This window comes from Colobus angolensis, unplaced genomic scaffold, assembly GCF_000951035.1.
Source record: "Colobus angolensis palliatus isolate OR3802 unplaced genomic scaffold, Cang.pa_1.0 Scaffold68, whole genome shotgun sequence".
NCBI lineage: Eukaryota > Metazoa > Chordata > Mammalia > Primates > Cercopithecidae > Colobus > Colobus angolensis.
In genome coordinates, this window is record NW_012120487.1 from 2,962,167 (window position 1) to 2,984,775 (window position 22,609).

Here is a 22,609-nt window from a genome sequence, read left to right on the forward strand (position 1 = left end):
AGCAATAGGCTAGGGGTCAGGAGAACTTTTATAATTTTTCCTCCTGATTCTTTTGTAATCTGGGGCAGGTCTTTTCTGGACCTCAGAGCCTTCACCTATAAAGAGACACTGGATAAGATGATCTCTTTACTATTTCCATTCTAACTCTTGATACTAAGCTTATTTTAGCCCAATAATTTTTACTGATACCTGTATTTCCTGTATTTTGAATCAAGTTAGATTTGCTTTAGTCAATAGCAGCCATTCTCAACAATTCAACTGTGAGTTTCTGAGCCCTAGGAGTGGAATTTTATGAAGGTCAAGGAGGGCCAAAGAAGCTACATTTTCCATTTTTAATGATCATCCCATTACCTACCACAGAACTAATGTTGTGTTATTCAAACATCTAGCGTGGTTTAAAAGGCCACAGAGTAATGGAAGGGCCAGTAACTAATTTTACCTGAAATCAGAGCTCACAAAGGACTTTGGCATTTCGTTTGGGTCAATTGTTTCCATTTCTCACTTTACTTTGGACATATCTTAGACACCAAACAGCCAAACATGACTTGAAGGATCTACTTAAGGTGTCTACATTCCCTGCCAAAGACAAGCCACCTTCTTCATGCTCCTCTCCCCAAAGGGTAAGATTTATTCTAAGGGTTCTGAATTGGTCACATTTATAAATCCCCTGGGCCCAGCACAGCAATTAACATTGGTCCAAACGGTGTCAGTGAACTTTAGCTTCAAAGAAGCTACCTCATTTAAAATTTAAGCAGACCGCAGGTAGCAGCATTGGAGGAAAGAGAGGAGACTTTCTCCGTCAACATTTTGAGCACACTGGAATGCCAACCCCCGAGGTAGGCGCCAGGGCCACCACATGAACCTGAGTCGCAGGAGTCATCCTCCGTCTCTACGCGAAGCGCCCCCTCGAGGTGGCCAGTGGGTGGCGGCGGCGACGGTGGCGGAGCCGCAGAGCGAGCTAGAGAGCTAGCGCAGTGAGGATCTGCGGACGTCTTCCCGCCAGCTGTGCCCCACCCAGCCCAGCCTCCGCCGCCTCGGGCCGGATCGCCCGGCGGGGAAGATGCACCTCAAGAACCAGGTAGAAGCGCCTCGGCGCAGGCCCCGCACCCCCGACTCCGCCCGCCCTCTGTTACGGACGCTTGCCGGGCCACGTGGTCGCGACTGGCTTCTCCCAGCGGCCAGCCTGGCCACCCTGAGTCCCAGGGAGGGGGAGAGGGCCCTTGCAAGAGAATCCTGTCCCCTCGCTGCCCAGACCCGAGGGCTCCTGGCGACACTATCCGCCACCCATCTGGCGGCTCTGGCCCCTCAGGTTCGGGTCACACCCCTGCCGGCCTCCTGAGACTTCCTGGCCCCAGGGGAGACAACTGAAACTTGGGTTGACACGCGTCCCCTCCCCGGCGAGAGTCGACCCCACAGCAGCCCCGCGCCACTCCTCTCTGCGCCTTTTTGGAGTTGTCCTCGAGGTGGCTTTGTTGAACGTACTGGTGGCGCCAAAAAGTCCAGGCAGCTTCGGGCGATCAGGGCCCCGAGGCGCTGGGCGCGCAGGCTTGGATCCTCAGGGGTTCCCTCTGTGTGACTTTCGCTAATTGTCACACAGGGAGGGCAGCACCCTCCCCTGTCTTTCCTCTATTACACCCCGCGGTGGACGTGGGACTTGGGTTGTTTTAGACGAGATTGGGAAGGCGCCTGTGTTACACTAAGCAGTGCTCATGTTTAGCTGAGGAAGAAGGAGGCTCACGTATTCGTAGGGTGTACCTATGTGTGTTGTAATTGTTGTCTCTCTTTCGGCTGGGGCTGTCATACATGTAGGATTTAGTAAACACAGGTCTTGAAGTCTTGAACTTGCGGGAGACTCAATTGTTTCTAACAGGAGAGAACCTCCCCTCCCCCAACATATGTTAAGGGACTTAAGGAGACCACAGGGAAACCGAAGGGAGGGACTTCTAGAAAACAACTCCAGGTTTGGGGAAAATGAGTCATATTGATTCCCAAGCTGTTAGCCAATACCACTCAAGGGTGATAATTCTCATAAAATCTTCCCACTGGGGACTTAAATACCTGGCTCCACAACAGTTTGTTGAGAGCTCTGTGGTTCCTTTAAGCCTATCCATGCCCCTTACCTAAATGCTTTAACTTAGTAGAGCTCCTTGAAGAAGCTGCCTCACATTATCCTCCTGCATTTGTGCGCCTAGCTTTTAATATTTTATAATACTTGCAAATTGACACTGAACAAGCTTTAACCTCCGTCATTTCAGAATAAGTTTGATGTTTTAAGTGAGATGTGAATGGAACTCCATTCATGAGGGAAGTAGTCTGTGTGAAGTGTTTTGTAAATGTGAGTGGGTTGAGTTTGAAACACTGAATAAAATTAATGTAACAAGGAATCAAAAGTTCAATCCAGATGTTTGCCTCCTTGTTTCCTCAATAAAGTGACAGTAAAATGCTGTATGACACCACTTGCTTCCTTAATAAAGTGACAGTACGATGGCTGCGCGGCACCTCTCCTTTCAGTTCTTAGGTAGGGTAGACTGTGGCACTGTGGCTTATGGGGTCGACCATGAGCAAGTGGATGGTTGGATTCCTTCCATTCATTTTTTAAAGCACTAACAAAATCCTTGGGGCCGATGGGGTTGTGACCCACACACCTATACAGAGGATTTTCCCCCTCTCCTAACTACTCTAGAAATATATGAGGGATTTACATGCAGGTTTTCAGTTGAAGAACTTGTAAGTAATCCTCTTTAGTTATCATTAGTATTAGCCTCTGAAACCTTTGCTTGCTGGTTAAGATAAGGTACTTGGGTGTGGATTGTAACAGAGGTGGAGTTGTGAGTTAGAGCTGGTGGCCTTGCTAATTCCTCTACTTACTGTGTGTTTTGGGTCGACAGAAAACTCCTTAGCATTTGTGTAAGTGCAATATAGTTTAGCACAAGAGATTTTACGTTAGATATTCTTCGTTCCAGTCTGACCTCAATACTCAGTAGTTATGTGATTTTTGCATAATTAAATTTTTGGCCCTTCCCCCCACTTTTTTCCCCACAGACACAGGGGTTAATACCAACCTGGTAAAGTTGATATGAGAATTAATAGAATATTATATATGTACAGTGCCTGCCATGTGGGCACTCAGTAAGTACTGCTATTATCAACCAAACATAAACAGTAGCTATTACCACCGCTGCTACTACATCTGCTTAAAAATGGCTCCCTGTAGTTGGGGAGGGAGATTTGGCTACAGAGGGACAGGAGGGAGCTCACTAGGGTGACTGAAATATGCTTTATCTTGATTGGGGTATTAGTTACAAAGGTGTATCCATTTGTCAAAACTCATCAAACTGAGCCTTTAAGATCTGTGCATTTGATTTTATGTGCATTATACATCAATAAAGTTCATGTTGAAAATTAACCTCCAAATGTGTTAAGTACATGCCTTTGGGAGGCCTAATTCTGCATAATAGTATACCTTCTTCATAAGTTTATCCTGAGCTGCAGGAAAGTCAGAGAAAGTACTTTAATATTTCAGGTTGATGTCAGGAGTGATGGTCCATGGAAAAAAATGATTGTCTCGTGCCAAGATTATATTTAATTTGGTACTAGTCTTCATTAGTAGCTTAAAAAAAATGAAATGTTGTATTTGATCCAGTACTGCTCATTTGCATAATATGATAATGGATATGATAATATCCATCCAGTATTCACAGTTCCTGAAAAATCATAGTGATTTTGCATCCCTTTTCCTGCTTTCAGTAAATTCTATGCATTGTTTTAGTTAAGTGAAATATGTAAAGTGTGTTTAGCACAGTACCAGGCACATGGTAAATACCAATACATGCTAGTTGTTAGTTTTTAAATTGATGTATTCAAATTCATCTTTTTTATAGGGCAGAATCAACACTATATAGATTATAATATCAATCTATCATAAATATGCTGTGAAAAGTTTTTGAGGTAGAAACAAACCAAAAATTATTAATAAAATGTTGTAAAACTAAAATCTCACTTATCCAAACTTAGTGGTCATGAACTTTTTACAACATTATGTCTTGAGAATGCAGGCAAAAACTATGATGGAAGCAAAAACTTTTCTCAAAAGCAAACATATATCCACAAACAGTATGCTAACTCATTGACTCAGAGGCAAGCTCCTCACACATTCCCTCAAGGCTTTTTATTTTTACTTCAGACATAGTTCTAACATGTTTAGTTCCTTAGTTTCTCAGCCTATAGAAGTTTAGAAGCCTTGATAAATACAAGTTTCAAGAAATATTGGCTGAATGTGAGGGGTGAACAAATTGTAAAGATAAGACATGAGAAATCAGTCTTAATCTTGGGTCAAAGTAAAACTTGAATTAGGGTATTGCTGATTTGTTGGAAATTTTAGATTTTATTTTCAAAGTAAACTTGAATTAGGGTATTGCTGATTAGTTGGAAATTTTAATTTTTATTCTTTAAAAGAGTTAAATTGTATATGCTCTCTAAAAAGTGGGGCAGTGTATAATGATGTATTTTAGAAACATTTCCATCTGAAAGGATTAGATTACAAACTTTGGTTTGTTAAGGGCAAGCTTCAGTTATCTGGATATCTTACTTAATGTGGAATGACTTATTCACTCATGGTACTGCATAAATGAGGCATCTATCAACTTGTGTTTTTTTTTTATTGGGAACTGGATTTTTATAATTGATTTCATCTTTTGATAGAACAACATGATGAGATAAATCATACATAGACTATTAGTTTACTAGGGCTGCCATGACAAATATCACACACTGGGAGGCTTAAACAACAAAAATGTACTTCCTCACAGTTCTGGAGGCTAGAAGTTCAAGATGAAGGTGTTAGCAAGGCTGTTATTCTGAGATCTGTCTCCTTGGCTTGTAAGATGGCTGTCTTGTCTGTCTCTTCATATGTTCTTTGCTCTGTTTGCAGCCTAATCTCTTCTTTAAGAATACCAGTCCTATTGGATTAGGGCCCACTCACATGATCTCTTTTTACCTTAATTACTTTTTTAAATGCCCTATGTGAAAATACAGTCACATCCAGAGATACTGGGGGTTAGCACTTCAACATACGAATTTGAAGGGACTTAATTTAGTCAGTAACACATGCTATTTAGTAAAAAGCTGTATTGATTCTTTCAAAATAATTCAGCATGTAGAATATGAAACAGGTGAGATTTTAATTCTTGTTTTGGAACAGTTCAATTTGGATTTACATGTGAGAAACCCCAAAATACTCATCATGTACCAACACACACACACACACATACACACACACACACCACACTTTTTGTGTGTAAAGTTGATTATAACTGAAATTGAGTTAGGGTCGTTGTCCAAGCTGAGTTTAATCTGTGATAAGGTCCACTAGCAATGTCTTTCACTGACCAAAAAAGACAGCTGTGCAGTAGCTTCCTAATCTTTCTGGTTTTATAGTATCTTAGGTGATAGAAGCAGAAGGTTTGACTTTCTCAAAATAAACCATTTAACACTTTGATACTTTCATATCTCCTTGTCATTTGAACTCTTTGACCTTTTCTAGGTATCTCTGAAACAAAATAATTATACTAATCCCTTGATGCATCTTTTCCACACATTCAAACCATGAATTTATGGACCAAAATTTGCCACACAAGCACCTTTGTTCACTCAAGTCAGAGTCTGGCAGTAGTTTACTCAGAGGAACCTAAACTGCCTACTACACGGTTTATTCTCCTCACTAGTTTGAAGTTCATCTCTGTTCCACACATTCATGCATCAGACTGTGATACTGTATCTAAAGAAAAGAAAAAAAAAAAAAACCTCTAAACTTGTGTTGTGCAAAAATGACTCCCAAAAGCATTATGTATGTTACTGTTACTACCAGTTTGTGCTAATTTGCACAGCCTCTGAACAACTGGCAAAGTGGCTAGTGTTGACAATGTAACTGCTACAGAGTTCCCAGTTGCTGTAGGAATTTTTAAATTTTATTAGTATGATAACAGAGTTTACAGTTATTCACAGTATGTTAATTGCAAATGCTTATTATCTATAGTACCAGCTTGATACTTGATCTTACATTTCTTTTAATAGAAATACTGCAGCTTTTACATTTCATTATAATGGAGGTTAATCATCACTATGAATTTTCACCTATGAGCAATAATTTTGCAACAAGTTATAGTTGGGGTGAGTCTATTAGATTTAAAATGTAACATCAAAATAGCTTTCTTTTTGTACTTTTAATACTTCCATTGACAAAAAATTCTCATATCTCTGAGCCTCCCAAAACCATTTCAGATGACTGATGGATGATTGATTTGTTTTGTTTTTTATGTTTTGTGTTTTGAGACGGTCTTACTCTGTCACCCAAACTGGAGTGTAGTGGCATGGTCACAGCTCACTGTATCCCTGACCTTCTGGACTCAAGCAATCCTTCCACCTCAGCCTTGTGAGTAGCTGGAACTACAGGTTCACGCCACCGAGCCTAGCTAATTTTTGCATATTTTTGTAGAGACAGGGTCTCTCTATGTTGCCCAGGCTATTCTCAAACTCCTGGCCTCAAGTGATCCTCCCACCTCAGCCTCCCAAAGTACTGGGATTATAGATGTGATTGATTGATAGATTCAGTGAATATTTATTGAGTGTCCAGTATGGACCTGGCCCAGTTGTAGGCGTTTAGGAGGTATCAGTGAACAAAACTCAGCTATCCCTGTCAGCAAAGGAACAAGAGAAAGTAGACATTAAAAATAACCATAATCAAGAAGTACATCATAGAGCATGTTAGACAGTTTTAAATGCTGTGTGGAAAAAAAAAAATAGGGTAAGATAAAGAGGGATAAGGATTCCAGTGGAGGATTGCAATCTTGAATACAGTAGTCCTCAGTGGGAAGTGATATTGGAACAAAACTTGATGAAGGTAAGGAAGTTTTAGTTGTGTGGCTATCTGGGGATTGTATAAGCAGAGGGAACAGCTAGGTCAAAGGCCATATAGCGGGAGTGTACCTAGAGGTGTTCAAGTTACAGCAAGGAGGTCAGTGCTTGAGAGGAGTGAGCAAGGAGGAAAACTATTGAAAACTGAGTTATATGTTTTGTATGCTGAGTAAGTGTTGACATAAATATTGTCTACCAATAAGTAGATGCTCAGCATAGTGGTTCTCTCCAAATGCTTGTTGAATGTTTCTTTGGCAAATGAATTTGTGCTTATAAGAACTGGTTCTGAAATGCAATAGAAAATGGACTTCTGCTAATTCTACTACTGGCAGAAGTTAGATTAGGAGATGGAAAAGGGAAGAAAGCAGGAAAACAATCTGATAGATGCTAATGCGTAGGTGTCTGAGTCCTGCCCAACCATTGTCACACCCATCTTGCCAGGGGAATTAATTTTTCACTTATCTAGTACCGAAAATTTGGTACTGAAAATTTCCTTTTCTGTTTGATTTTTGTCCTCATGATTGGAAATTTTAACCAGAAAGAATAAATTCCAGTGTAAAGAATATACTGGATTTGAAAGTATGAGATCTGTCAACCTTAGAAGACTCACACCATAGATTGGTATTATTCTTTTTGGTTTATTTCTTATAGGATAGACCTTATAATTATTATATTTGTGTATTTTATTTATAGTTTACAAAGTATTATTACATATATTAATATTAATTTGATCCTCACAGCAAATCTATGTGAGAGGTGGGCAGCCATTAGTAAGTTTTGGGCTGAGTATCTTCCATTTGCCCTTGAGATCTTACTCCCTACCCCTTTCCCAATCTTTTCTGTGGCCTTGGGGCTGACCTTCATAGCTTCATCAACAAGCTCCCTTGCACTCTTGCTTCTGGAAGGATTCAGCCAATACGGGGGGCTTACAAGATATCTCAGACAGATGAAAAGTCAGTTTGGAATATTTGCTTCTCCAGCTCTCTCCCTTCCAGGTTACTGGCTAGCAGTGGCTAGCAGTGGCTGCTTGGAGGCCACAGCACCTATCCAATCTACAGCTACAGCTTTCTCTCTCTCTATGGGTTCTCTCAAGATCTAGGGCTGGGTCTCCACTGTTTCTATCTTTAATGACTTATCTTCATTAAATCCTGCTAAATTTCCCTTTCTGAATATGCCTTCTGTTTCCTGTTGAGACCCTGACCAAGACACTACTCTAAACGACAGCCTTGGAGAAGTTGGATGACTTGCCCAATAATAGATATCCAGTAAATGACAAGAGTAAGGACTTAAATCCTGGTTTTGTGACTTCAAAACATGATTAATTTTAAATATACCACAAAGGAACTTATCCCAACTGGTGGATAGCATTGAAAAAAAATCTTTCTACTTTGACCTTCAAAAGTCTATATAGGCCAGGCACGGTGACTCACGCCTGCCATCCCAGCACTTTGGGACAATCAACAAGTTATTTATTGAGCAAATGACTTAGCATGAGCCTCCTTCAACCAAAACCTTTACAAGAAAAGTTTTGAAGTTGTGCTGACTTGAATTAAAATTTCAGAGAGGTAGAGGGGAGATGGGAGTAAGGAGAAAATAAAAAGCAAAAATTCTGAGTAGTCATCAACTGCAGAGTGCCTAAATAGGAAGTCTACGCCAGGAAGTCGTGTTTTTGCTGCTGAAGGTGTGAGTAGGACTCTGTACAACTTTGCTCTCTTATGCAACTTGTGATTGATCTGGGTTAGTTTGCTCTGCTGTTATTACTAAAGGGATTTCCTTTTCTTTCCCTGAAGATGGGCTGCCCATCTTTTTCCCCACATTTCTGATAGTAAAGGTCTTTTTATTCTCGCAGCATGAGTTTCTGGACAAAGGGTCATCTGGGAAGCAAAAGTTTTGAGGATCTTACTCAGGTCACTGAAACTAGTGTTCTAGAAGTGCCTGGTGCATGATGGTAATAATTGAAGTCACACCGCAAGTTTGTATTACTAATAAGAGTTTTGTACTACAAACTTTCGCTGTCTGTTCTTGTTGAGGGGGAAATGACACTGAGTGTAATACTATACGGTCATGCACCACATAAGAACGTTTAGGTCAACAACAAAGTTCATATATGATGGTGGTCCCATAAGATTATAATGGAACTTAAAAAATCCCATTGCTTAGTGACTTCATAGCCATTGTAACATCATAGCATAATACGTTACTCATATGTTTGTGGTAATGGTGCACACAAATCTACTGTACTGCCAGTCATATAAAAATATAGCACACACAATTAGGTACAGTTTATAACACTTGATAATGTTAATACATTACTAGGTAACTGGTTTATGCATTTACTATACTATATTTTTTATCATTATTTAAGAATGTACACCGGCCAGGTGAGGTGGCTCATGCCTGTAATCCCAGCACTTTGGGAGGCCGAGTCAGGCAGATCACGAGGTCAGGAGATCGAGACCATCCTGGCTAACATGGTGAAACCCCGTCTCTACTAAAAATACAAAAATTAGCCGGGCATGGTGGCGGGCACCTGTAGTCCCAGCTACTCAGGAGGCTGAGGCAGGAGAATGGCGTGAACCCAGGAGGCAGAGCCAAGATTGCACCACTGCACTCCAGCCTGGGCAACAGAGCAAGACTCTGTCTCAAAAGAAAGAAAAAAAAGAATGTACACCTACTTATTTTAAAAAATAGTTTATTGTAAAACAGCCTCAGGCAGGTCCTTCAGGAGTTATTTCAAAATAAGGCATTGTTATCACAGGAGGTGACAGGTCCATGTTTGTTATTGCCCTTGAAGACTTTCTTTTGGGACAAGATGTGGAGGTGCAAGACAGTGATATTGGCGATTCTGACCCTGTATGGGCCTAGGCTACTGTGTGCATTTTTAGTTTTTAACAACAAAGGTTTTAAAAGTAAAACAATAATAATAATAGATAAAAGCTTATAGAAAAGGATATAAAGAAAATGTGTACAGCTGTACATGTGTTTGTGTTTTCAGCTAAGTGTTATTATAAGAGTCTAAAAGTTTAAAAATTTATAAAGTAAAAAAGTTACAGAAACTACAGTTTATTATTAAAAGAAAAACCATTTTTATAAATTCAGTGTAGCCTAATTGTACAGTGTTTATAAAGTCTACTGTAGTATACAGTAATGTCCTAGGCCTTCATATTCACTCAGCACTCATTCATTAACTCACTCAGAGTACCTTCCAGTCCTGCAAGCTCCATTTATGGCAACTGCCTATAAAGACACACTGTTTTTAGTCTTTTATTCCGTATTTTACTGTACCTTTTCTATGTTTAGATGCACAAATATAAGCATTGTGTTACAGAGGCCTGCAGTATTAACTACAGTCACATGCTGTCCAAGTTTGTAGTGTGTGAACAGTAGGATATCCCATATAACCTAGGTCTGCAGTAGTCTATACAACGTAGGCTTTGTGTAAGTACATTATGTGATGTTTGCATGATGACAAAATTGTCTGACGTATTTCTCAGAATGTATCCCCATTGTTAAGCAACATGTGACTATACTATAATATGATGTCAAGTTGCCATGTTGTTTGGGACATATGACACAAGAACAGAGCTCAAGAAACTTTTGTATACATGGGACAATTTTGTGAGTTCCAATAATATTTCTCTCACCTTCAAGGGTGTGATTTATTCTTTTTGGGTATACATTATGCAAGCAAGGCTAGAGTATTCTTACAATAAAATAATTTTAAAAGACAGCACCAAAACATTTTTCCAAATTAAAGTAAGCTTGAGTTACTTTTTTCTGATTTTTGAAATGGAAGAATCAGAGTCTATGGGGGGAAGTGATCAGAGTAAACTAAAATTTAGTGCTCTATCCTCTAATCACAAAGTGGTGTCATATAGGGGTCACAGTGGACCATGGTCTGCTTTTATAGATAAATGCTGTTCTGTGGGAGACGTTCTCTAATTCATGAGCTAGAGAACAGACTTAACAAATTTACAAAACCAAATTGGGATAACCAGTACTGTAAACACTGTCATTATAACCATGGAACACTAGATTGATGTGAGATGGATTGACATTCAGCAGGGGTAAGGACAGGATAGGATATACAGGAAGAAAAACCAAACCACAAAAAATTAAATGGGAAATTTTGAAAGGGGCAGCATTCTTACCTTATGTTTCTATGGCACCCTTTCACTTTTCTTTTACACTTATCCACATAGAAAGGTTGTTATAAAGGGAGCATGAAAATTGAAGATTAAAAAATAAAAATGGCTTCACTTGACTAGTCTAAAGAAAAAAAAAGTAAAAATGGACCTCTGCGTTAATGGTAAGAATTCTAAGATAATTCCTTTTTTTTTTTTTTCCTGACAGTGTTTCACTCTGTCACCCAGGCTAGAGTACAATGACACTGTATTCTCCTTACTGCAGCCTCTGTCCCCCAGACTCAGGTAATCCTTCTACCTCAGCTCCCTTAGTAGCTAGGACTATAGACATGCACCACCATGTTTGTATTTTTTGTAGAGATGGGGTTTCCCCATGTTGCCCAGGCTGGTCTCAAATTCCTGGGCTCAAGCGATCCATCCCCCTCAGCTTCCCAAAGTGCTGGGATTATAGGCATGAGCTACTGCACCTGGCCCAGGATAATTCTTTTATTATAAGTGTTCTTGTTCTTATATTCACTATTCTGGTTAATGGCACCACTATTTACCCAGTGGCCCTAGGCAGAAAAATATTAAATCTAGAAATTATCCTAGATTCATTTTTCTTCCTTACTACCTGCATTAAATTTTTCAGTCTCTGGGTCCAGGTAGTCAAACTGATACCTTTAATTAGCCAACATTTATTGAGTGCCTAATAGAGTGTTATAAATTAAAATTGCTACCCTTGTAGAGCTTGCATTTTCTTAAATATCAGTTATATTTCTCTGATTCTAAGATAAGATTTCTGAGATGGAAATGCATTTTACAATAAAGTTTAAAAAAATACTACACTAAAACTTAGCAAGTTGTGATGCACTTGTCATTGCCTATACATGCATGGACTTAGTGAAGCTCACAGAAAGTATCTGTTAAACTGTCACTTCAGTTCATTTATTTGCATTTAGAAGCCTCATGTAAAATGAAATTTGAACTGAAATTTGGATCCCTGATTGTTATTTAAGATGTTAAGAAATAGCCAGCAAACACATAAAAAGATGTTCAGCGTCATAAAAACCATAATGAGATACCACCTTATGCCTACTAGATTAAAAAAAAAAAAAAGTATTGGTGAGAATATGGAGAAAATGGAACCCCCCTGTTTTGCTTTCACTCCTTGGCATATATACCCAAAAGAATAGAAAACAAGTATTCAAGTACAAGTACGCACATGTTCATAGAGGCATTATTCATAAATGGTCAAAAGGTAGAAACAACCCAGATGTCCATGAGTGGATGAATGCATAAACAAATTGTTTTATATAATGCAGTGGAATATTATTCAGCCATGAAAAGTACAGAAATTCTGATACATGCTACAACATGGATGAACCTCCAAAACATAAGTGAAAGAAACAAAAGGTCACGTATTACATTATTTCATTTATGAGATATCCAGAATAGATAAATCTATAGTGTCAGAAGGCAAATTGGTGGTTGCCAGAGGTTAGGGAGTGGTGGTGAATGGGGAAAAACTGCTTAATGAATAAGGGGGAATAATGGAAATGTTTTGGAACTGGATAGAGGTCATGGTTGCCCAAAAATGTGAACCTACTAAATGCCACTGAATTGTTCACTTTAAGATGGTTAATTTTTTTATACAAATTTTATCTCAATAAGGTATTTTTTAAATACTACACTGTGCTACAAAATTGAAATGAAAAGTTATTGTATGCTCTAAAGTTTGCCTGTCATATACTGTTCGTTACAAGTAAATGAACGGAATAAATTGTCAAATCTCTTTATATAAAACCTAGAATTTCAGAGTTCAGAGAGATTGTTATGACCTTTTCATGTGTCATCAAGGAATGTCATTTAGGCACCTGCCATCTATTTGTCAAAAGCTCGACTTCCAAAAGAAGCTGTATGACTTTTCATGATACATAATTAGGTATAATAGGAGTGCCCACATTCCTTTCCCCTCAACAGCTCAAACTACATCAATATGCCACAATCAGGAATCATAAGTGATGTCATGCGTTGCAGCTAAGTCATAGAGAACTGGTGACAGAGTTGCAACTTGGCTCAGGATCAAGATCCAGAGCAGTGACTAAGGACTTCGTGAAGCAGAATCTCCTGCTCTTACTAGGAGGAGGGCCTGGGTCAGCCTCTAGGTGAGAAGGTGCTACACTGGGTCCTCTGTTTTAACTACTGCACTGTCACCAGTATGATCCTACTTGTAGGATACTCTCCCACTGTCACCTGCCAAGTCTCAAACAAGTCTCAGAACTCAGTGGCACAGTGAGCCTATGTTTCCACACTTTACAGGCCCAGAACCTGATTTCCCCACACGCCTCCATCTCTTCTTCATCCATTGTGGCTGGACAAAGTTGTCTGCCTACTTCCTCTGGCCAGGTACCGAGTGCCTTGTAGCGCTCAAGCATGATTTACACCCCTCATTCAAGGTAATTTTTCTCCTGTTTCTCTTGTTGGAGAGGAAAAAGAAATAGACATATGTTTAATATCCAGCACAGAGTATCTCTATACATTTAAAAAATCAAAACTTTGAATACCAAATGCAGAACATACCTTAATATTCCTTGATACCTCTTAAGACTGTAATATCAATCCTCAAATATCAGAGAGATCAAGTTCACCAGCATGGTTTATGAAAAGTAAGATCCTTATGATGCTCTGTGCTTAACTGTCATGACCAAAAGTGATGGAGAAGATATTTACATAATAGCTTTGGTTTGTTCATAAAATTATATACCAATTTAGTTTTCAAAGTTTGACTCTTTGCTGGGCTTGAATAGTGGCTATTTTCTTTGGTATTGTTTTTAACCTGAATCCCTTGAGACAAGGTATTTACTCTCCAGTTAGGCTATAGAGGGCATGGGCCTCCTTTCCTCTTTTTTTTTTTTTTTTATATTTTTTTATTTTTTATTTTTTATTATACTTTAAGTTCTACGGTACATGTGCATAACGTGCAGGTTTGTTACATATGTATACTTGTGCCATGTTGGTGTGCTGCACCCATCAACTCGTCAGCACCCATCAATTCATCATTTATATCAGGTATAACTCCCAATGCAATCCCTCCCCCCTCCCCCCTCCCCATGATAGGCCCTGGTGTGTGATGTTCCCCTTCCCGAGTCCAAGTGATCTCATTGTTCAGTTCCCACCTATGAGTGAGAACATGTGGTGTTTGGTTTTCTGTTCTTGTGATAGTTTGCTAAGAATGATGGTTTCCAGCTGCAGTTGGTGGGATTGTAAACTAGTTCAACCATTATGGAAAACAGTATGGCAATTCCTCAAGGATCTAGAACTAGATGTACCATATGACCCAGCCATCCCACTACTGGGTATATACCCAAAGGATTATAAATCATGCTGCTATAAAGACACATGCACAAGTATGTTTATTGCGGCACTATCCTTTCCTCTTTTTTAGGTCAATTTACACATTTATGATTCCTACCTATCCCCTGTAGTCATTCGAGTTTGTGATTATGAACATAAACTCAAAGATATAGTTGTACAGATAACTCACAGTAAGACCAAATCCTTAAATAATGCATACTAAATTCTGGGCACTGTTTAAAGTGTTTAATCCATAGTAGCTAATGGAAACCTCACAACCCCATCAGGTAGTGTGGCCCTCATGGAGGTGCACCATTCAGATCTGCCTTTAAGAGGAAGCTTATGTTCGTTTGCAAGGAGTGCAGTTAGATGAGTCTCCAGTGGCAGTGCCCGTAGGCCATGCTTTTGCTGAGTGGTCCTAGCCAATGACTGAACACTCTGGGAGTACTAAGGCCTGGCCATTTCTGCCCAGTATGGGAACTCCCCTAATGGGTAATCTTTATTTCAGAGCTCTCCATTAGGTTGGAAAGCCTTTGTCTGATCTGCCTCATAGTCTGAGGCTCTGTCTCCAATTCTACTTTCTTCACCGTCCCCGCCCCCATATTTTCACAAGAAACTAATAAATCTCTTGCACTTCTGTCTGTCTCATTGTCTGTTTTTGGGCAGACCCAACTAATACAGATGAGTATTATTATCCTCATTTCACAGATAAAGAAACTGAGGCACAGAGAAATGGCTCAAGGTGTCGCAGCCAAGTGAGTTTCAGTGTTCTTTATCATGTTTTTAACCATTATGGTATGTTGCCTTCCCTTTCTGAAGTTCATATTCATCCAGTTAAGTATCCTTTGTATCCCAGAAACTTGGTGGATGCTAGGAGTATATAGATGAATCACATAGCCTTTGATCTCAAGGGAGTCCACAATCTTGTGGAGAAAACAAGGAGAATAAGCAGATAGTGTCAGTCTTTGCCCTAAATGCAATGATGAGATATGTGCAGAGTGCCTTGAGAGCCCAGAGGAGGGAGATATGTGCAGAGTGCCTTGAGAGCCCAGAGGAAGAAGTGTCATTTCTCACTTCTTCCACCTCTGAATGGACTACTCTTCCTCCTCTTGTCCCTATAGCCATGCCATTATATCTATCTGGGATGCCTGTTATGTCTTCAGAACACCCCAAATTGAGTTGGGCATGACTCTTCTGTATTCTTACAGGAACCCTCTGTACTTACCATACCACACCCACCTTAGTTGATATTTCCCACCCTGTGTCCTGCTTGTCTGTGTGCTCAGTGCTAGTTCATGCCTGCTTTGGGGCCCCGGCTCCTTGAGGAGCTTAGGAAGTGTTTGTTGAATCAGTGAATGGGAAGAATCATTTGTTTGCTTGGCCTGTAAGGTATGAATAGAAAAGAGATTTGGAAGAGAATACACAGGAGGGAAAGGGTGGGGACAGATGAATTCTACCGTTCTCTTGAGAGTATCTCACCTTATTTCCCACTGTCATCAGCAGGTGTGGATTTGGGATGTTTTCATTCCCCTTTAAATTTTTGATTCAAACATGGGCACATGCTTTCTATCTTATTTCCCAATGATACAAATACGTTAAGCTGAGTTTTTATCCATTCTTTCATCCATCCATTCACCCATCCATTCTTGTTTGTTAAGTCTACCAACCCATATTTATCTAGTACCCTCCATGTGTCAGGCCCAGTGCCAGGTTCTGTTCACACAGTGGTGAACAAAAAGCACAGTCTCTGTCCTCAAGAAGGTTTCATTCTGGTAGGATAATTGGATTCTAAACAAATATAACCTGAATGTCCTCTAGACCCCTCCAATAGGATCCTAAGAGAGGTCACTTTAAATATTTCCAGTGGATGTGTAGTCTTCCACCTACAAAATGACACACTGTCACCCTTGCTCCTTTCTTGTATCTTTCTGGACATCCTCGAGGCCATTTTTTCCAAATGAAATAATGCACATTATTAATAGATTCTTGGTAATTGAGTAAACACTTCATTCATGGTGAATATTATTTTTATTATTAATGTTATTTATTTAATGTGTTCTGCTACTTACAGTTTTGCCTTTCTTTTCCTCTGATGACTCTTCTCATCATATTTCCTGGTCACTGTCTACTGTTGTTTTGTTTGTTGCTCTAAAGCTGCCTGTACCTCTCTCCTATGCTACTGCCACTGTAGGAAACACCTACATGTTATATTACCTGATGGCTTTTTAGCTTCCTCTATGGCCACTGTCTCCAGATCTCTGTTCCTATACCAGCATTTACACTTATCTATTTTGATACACTCATCTCTCTGGTTAACCACCCTCTTTCTGTAAGACCTTTTTGAGTGTCTGCCCTTTCTCCTCCTACCACTTGGGGACTTTTGCCATTTTTCCTGTCTCCAGGTCTCAGGGGCTCCTCTCTTCCCAGTTCTTGGTGAAGCATTTTCTTCTTGTCTTGCCTGTTTTCATGGTGGTCCCACAGCATTGTGATATAGGATCCTAGTAACAGACTTATTTCATTCTTTATCACACTGCCTTCCTTTTCTTAGACTGTTAAATGTGGTTTTCAGTTAGAACCTCTCACCGAACCTGGAACCATCGATCCCCTCTAGCTTCAGGCCTACCATGCCAGCCTCTTTCCTCAGGTATGGTCTTTTCCCACCCAGGGATTTCTGTTTTCCCTATTTTCAATTCAAAGTGATATTTAAACTAAGGAGTAAAGGAAAAGTAGGAATTATCTAGGGGAAGAGGGAAGGCAGGATTGAGTAGGGTACATAGAACAAATGAGAAATCCCAGAGAAGGAAAAGCTTGTGCCAAGTCCCAGAGGCCAGGAACAGCGTGGGTGTGTAATAGAGGAAGGTGTGCTGAGAAACTGCAGTCATTACAATGTGTCTGGTGTGCCGTAGAGTGCAAGGGCTTAGGTGGCAAGAGGTACTCCTGGGAAGTTAGGTTGTGTTAGATCAAGGCGGATCTTTCCTGGGTATTGAGAACAGAAAGAAAATAATCTGGAAGTGAAACTGGTTGAATTTTCTCAAGTGCAGGTGTTTTATTTTTACCTATTTTTTCCCTGGCCCCTAATGGCTAGAACACCACCTGCTGACATTCTGTATGTATGATGCATGGCTTGCATTTCTTCTTGGTCCTTTTCTCAATCTTTTTTTCTATTCCCTGGGACTAGACTAATCTTACTATTCATTTTCTAGATCTATTGACTGGCATGACCTGGTAGTTATTTCAAGTTTCAAGGATCCAGCTATCAGTCCTGCCAACTTCTGGATATGTTGGAACTCTCAGATGAATCTTTTTTGTCTGCATACTAGGAATTGGCCTTGTCCAAAGTCACCAGATTTAAATAGTCACCACATGAATATCTTGAAGATACAGTCACCATGATAATCCAAAACAAGAATCACACACCTATGGCAATGACAGGCTGTGTTCCCACAGGGAATTTCCCGTCCTGTTATGCCTCCCATGTGAAGGCTTGCTAGGTAGATCCAACACACTTTCCCCTCGCTCCCATTTGAACTCTGGAATCTGTTTATTCCATTCATTTGACAATTAGTAATACCCTCTTACTTTTCATCTCTTACTATTCATTTAGCCTTTTGTATATTTCTGTCTTGCATCCCCAAGTGGTGTTAAGCTCCATGGGGGCAGGGAATATGGGTTTAACCGCTTCGAAGCCTCCTCAAGGGCCAGTCCCGTGCCTAGAGACATAGGGGATATTTGGTATATGTTCAGTAATTGGAACAGTTGACTGGCAATTAAGCCTAAGGAAGGCACGGAGAACTTGGAGACAGTTCAGAAGAGTAGCCAGGCAGCATGAGTGCTGGCTGTGGAGGTACTAGACCTGGAGTTAGAGCGCAACCAGGCTGCTCACCCCCTGCCTTTTCCTGTCACCTCTATAAAAAAAAGGTGATGGTGGAAACTTAAATGCTTATTGTAAGGATCAAATGAAATAACATATCAACAAATGAAGTCAGTTGTTACTGTTAATTTATAGAAATGGCCTTTTGAGTTAGAACAATCAGAGGTGAAGGAAAAGGTTAGAACAGATTATCCTGGAGAAGACTGGAAAAAGTTCCTATTTGTTGGATTAAGGAAAAGATTCTCTTTCTTAGATTAAGTGCTGCTCTGAGGTTGGACTGCCAGATTTGAATTTCAGTCCCATTGTTTGCTAGCTGTGCAACACTGGAGCAAGTTAACTTAACCAATGTGCACCTTGATTTTATTATAATCTATACAATGAGAATAATAATATTTACTGCATAAATTTATTGTGAGAAACAAATGAAATAATCAAATAATCCCTGTAAAGTGCTCATTAGCAGAATGCCAGGCACATAGTATGGCTCAGGGTGGACTGGTTTATTTATTACTACTTGCATCAGTTGCCTATTGCTGTATAATTAACCACCTCAAATGCAATGGTTTGAAACAGTGAGTGTTTATTATTGCTCATGAGTCTGCAAGTCAGTTCTTTTTATCTCAATTGGTCTTATTCCTGTGTTTGTAGTCAGCTCTTGGGTAAGAAGGTAGCTCTGCTGATCATGGCTGGGTTTTTTCACATGTGTAGGGGTTGAGGGCTATAGGCTATCCAAGGATGGCCTTGGCTGGGCTCACTGGGCTATCTTCCATGTGATCTCTTTTCCTCTAGAAGGAGAACCAGGGCTTATTCATATGACAGCTGGGCAGAGTACCGAGAGAGAGCGAAAGTAAGGAAGAAGTGACACGGTGGAATTTCTAATGCATCCTATTGACCAAAGCAGATGACAAGAGCACCCCAGATACAGCAGTGGGGAAAGAGATTACATCTCTTTCTAGGAAGATCTGCAAAGTCACATTGCAAAGGGCATAGATATAGGTAAAGATTGTGCTAGTTTTGCAGTTGATCTACCCTACCACCCTTATGTTCCTTCTAGAAATAAGAGAAACAAATCATGTATCATGTTTTACAGATTACAAAGACCTTTTGCCTGTAACCACTGAGTCTTACAATGAGACTATGAGTTAAGTATGTTTTAGCCTTCATAACATGCTAGGTACTATCTTAGGCACATACTTCTTTTGAAACCTTTTTCTTGTCCTTACAGCACACATTGATTGCTCACATTTGACTAGTAAGTTTTCCTCCTAGCCCTACTGCTTTCCTAATTCTTCAAGGCTCACGTTTTTTTCTTTCATGGTTTCATGTTCTACCCATATGCAGAGAAATTGATACTCCAGCCTAAATCCCCCAGAACTTTGTTTTTCCATGTCTAACTGCTGTTGGCCAACTCTTCATACTTGTCACATGGCTGTCTCAAACTCAGCATGTCCAGATGCATAACCAGACATGCTATTATTTTAAAATGTAATTAGACTCATAATTTGCAGAGTAAAAAATACTATGAAGATACAAAATACACGTAGTAATTGTTCGACTCTTCTATGGCTTGTCTGTATGATTTTTAACCCTCTAAAGTTTTGGATACACTGAAAATGGCTTTCTATAATTAATATTCTTAGGAAAATACTCTCTGCACAAAAGCAATTTTTATTCAGCCTTAATCTTAGGTCAGTAGGTAGGTCCTGAATGTAGATGCCAAAGAGCTTAGGAAATTTTCAGAGTTTTTATTTAGGGTTTCAGTGGTGCTTCTAAATATAGCATGTCCCATTTTTCCTTTTCCCTCAAACTGTCTCATTGATGTAACATGAAACCAAATAGAACAGTGCCGAACAGCTTGAAAGAGTGAATATCATGTGTTGAAAAGGAATATCACAGTATCACCTGGTAAAAATAGCTTGTACCCATAGCAAGCAGAGATTGGTGCACTCTGGGAGAATGCATGTTTTTTAAAGGTTTTATTCACTTTCCCCTCTCCAAGAAACTGATAGGTGTTTGCAAAAGCCCTATCAAGTAAGAGGTTGATGGATTGTAGGAGGTGGAAGGAAAGAATCTTTAAGCTTAGTGGTCGAGTAATTCTTAAAAGGAAGCAACAGAAATGTGGTTAAAATGGTCCTTTACTTTTCCTTGTTACCAATCAAATATGTTCGTATTCTTGAGGATTGAGGTAGTGATTCCACAAAGTTAAGATTCAGAAGCCTGCAGAGGAACAAGTAGGGAACCATATCATGTATTTATTCCATTTAACAGACATTAACCAGGAAACACTCTACCTCAAGTGTCCAGGATATACAAAGGTGAAATAGACATGGATCCTCAAGGAGTTTCCAGCCATGTAGGGAAGATATATGTATGCCTATAAATATGCATATAAATACTACCAAGTTGAAAGGGACAGATGTAGTCAGAAAGATATAGATAAACTGATACAGAGTTTGTATGTGCTGTCATTTATTTGTTCTAATTGAGTACCTATTGTATCCAGGCACTGTGATGAGTACTGGGGACAAAGTTTACATTCATTCTAGCAGCGCTTATAAATAACAAGCTTATTGTATCAGTCCATTCTCATGCTGTTATAAAGGAGTGCCTGAAACTGGGTAATTTATAAAGAAAAGAGGTTTAATTGACTCACAGTTCCACATGGCTGCGGAAGCCTCGGCAAACTTACAATCGTGGCAGAAGGCGAAGCACACATGTCTTTCTTCACATGATGGCAGAAAGGAGAAGTGCCAAGCAAAAGGTGGAAAAGCCCTGTATAAAACCATCAGATCTTCTGAGAACTCACTCACTATCACAAGAACAGCAGCATGGGGGTAATCGCCCCCATGATTCAGTTACCTCCTACTGGGTCTCTCCCACAACACATGGAGATTTGGGGAACTATAATCCAAGATGAGATTTTGGCGGAGACACAGCCAAACCATATCACTTAGAAACCTTTGAACAAAATATTGCAGTTTCAGATCATCATTAAGTGCTGCAAGGAAAATAAAGCAGGTTAAAGGGAATAGATTAGGGGAACTTGTTTTAGGTAGATGGTCAGGAATATGTAGAGATGGGAGTGGTAAATTGAAGATCTTCCTGAAATCCAAGACCATGCATAACTAGACATGGGAGAATAAGGATATGTTTGTGCAAGAGCAGTCCACTTTGGTATGGTGCTGGGTGATAAGGGGTACCAAAGCTCAGAAATGTTAGTGAACCTCCATATTCTAGTATTTTGAAGGATTTTCAAGAGGTAGAAGACAGGACGAAGCTGGGATCAGTGGCTGGAAGTTTCAAGAGTGAAAATCTATGCTGTCTAATAGTAGAGTGTAGAAGGGCTTCTGGCACACTGTTGTTAAAGCCTGGTCAACTGCTTATGAACTCCATAGGGGCACAAGAGTGGTGCCTTTGTCATTGTCACATCCTTGTCACTTGCCTCAGTGTCTGGCATGTAGTAGGTGATCAAGGGTTGATTTTTGAATTGCACTTCTGACCATCACATGTCTGGTTGTGTGAAATCTCTGCATATTCTAGGACATAGTAGGTGATTAAGAGCTGATTTTTGAATTGTATTTCTGAACATCATGACTGATTGAGTGAAATATATGGATAAGTTGAGATGGCTATGGATTTAAATGGAAGTCTGTGGATAATATTTTCCAAAAAGAATGATCTATTCTGGTTTCAGCATCCCTGGATGAAATGAATTAATAACAATGCTTTACTTATTTATTTATTTATTTATTTAATTTATTTTTTTAGACGGAGTCTCGCTCTGTGGCCCAGGCTGGAAGGCAGTGGTCGGATCTCAGCTCACTGCAAGCTCCGCCTCCCAGGTTTACGCCGTTCTCCTGCCTCAGCCTCCTGAGTAGCTGGGACTACAGGCACCCGCCACCTCGCCCGGCTAGTTTTTTGTATTTTTTTTTTAGTAGAGACGGGGTTTCACCGTGTTAGCCAGGATGGTCTCGATCTCCTGACCTCGTGATCCGCCCGTGTCGGCCTCCCAAAGTGCTGGGATTACAGGCTTGAGCCACCGCACCCGGCCAACAATGCTTTACTTAATAGGCATTTTCTCTTTCTAGGATCACAAAGTGGTTTTATTAACCATAGAGCCGCACCTGATTTAAACAGGGTATGGTAACTTAATTTCTATTTATTCCACTTATTCACAAAACATTTATTTATTTTAGAGAGAATAAGTATTTTACCCAGGATTTCACAGGTAGTAATCACCGAGGCCTTGTGGCTCTAAGTCCATGCTCTTTCTACTACATCGTGCAGTCTTACATGAAGCAGATTTTATTTCATTTTATACATTTCTGTTTGTGTATCTCTGTGT

At 39.9% G+C, this 22,609-nt stretch overlaps 1 protein-coding gene across 1 annotated transcript in view; it reads left to right on the plus strand.

The window, feature by feature from the left end:
• Positions 1-909: 909 nt before the first annotated feature.
• The window catches only part of ELAVL4 (ELAV like neuron-specific RNA binding protein 4), a 157,286-nt gene continuing 135,586 nt past the window's right edge, over positions 910-22,609 (plus strand). Inside the window, exon 1 of the mRNA XM_011926241.1 lies at positions 910-1,078. Within this exon, the coding sequence (XP_011781631.1) occupies positions 1,061-1,078 (18 nt within the window). The 5' untranslated portion in view covers positions 910-1,060. The remainder of the gene's footprint in view (positions 1,079-22,609) is intronic.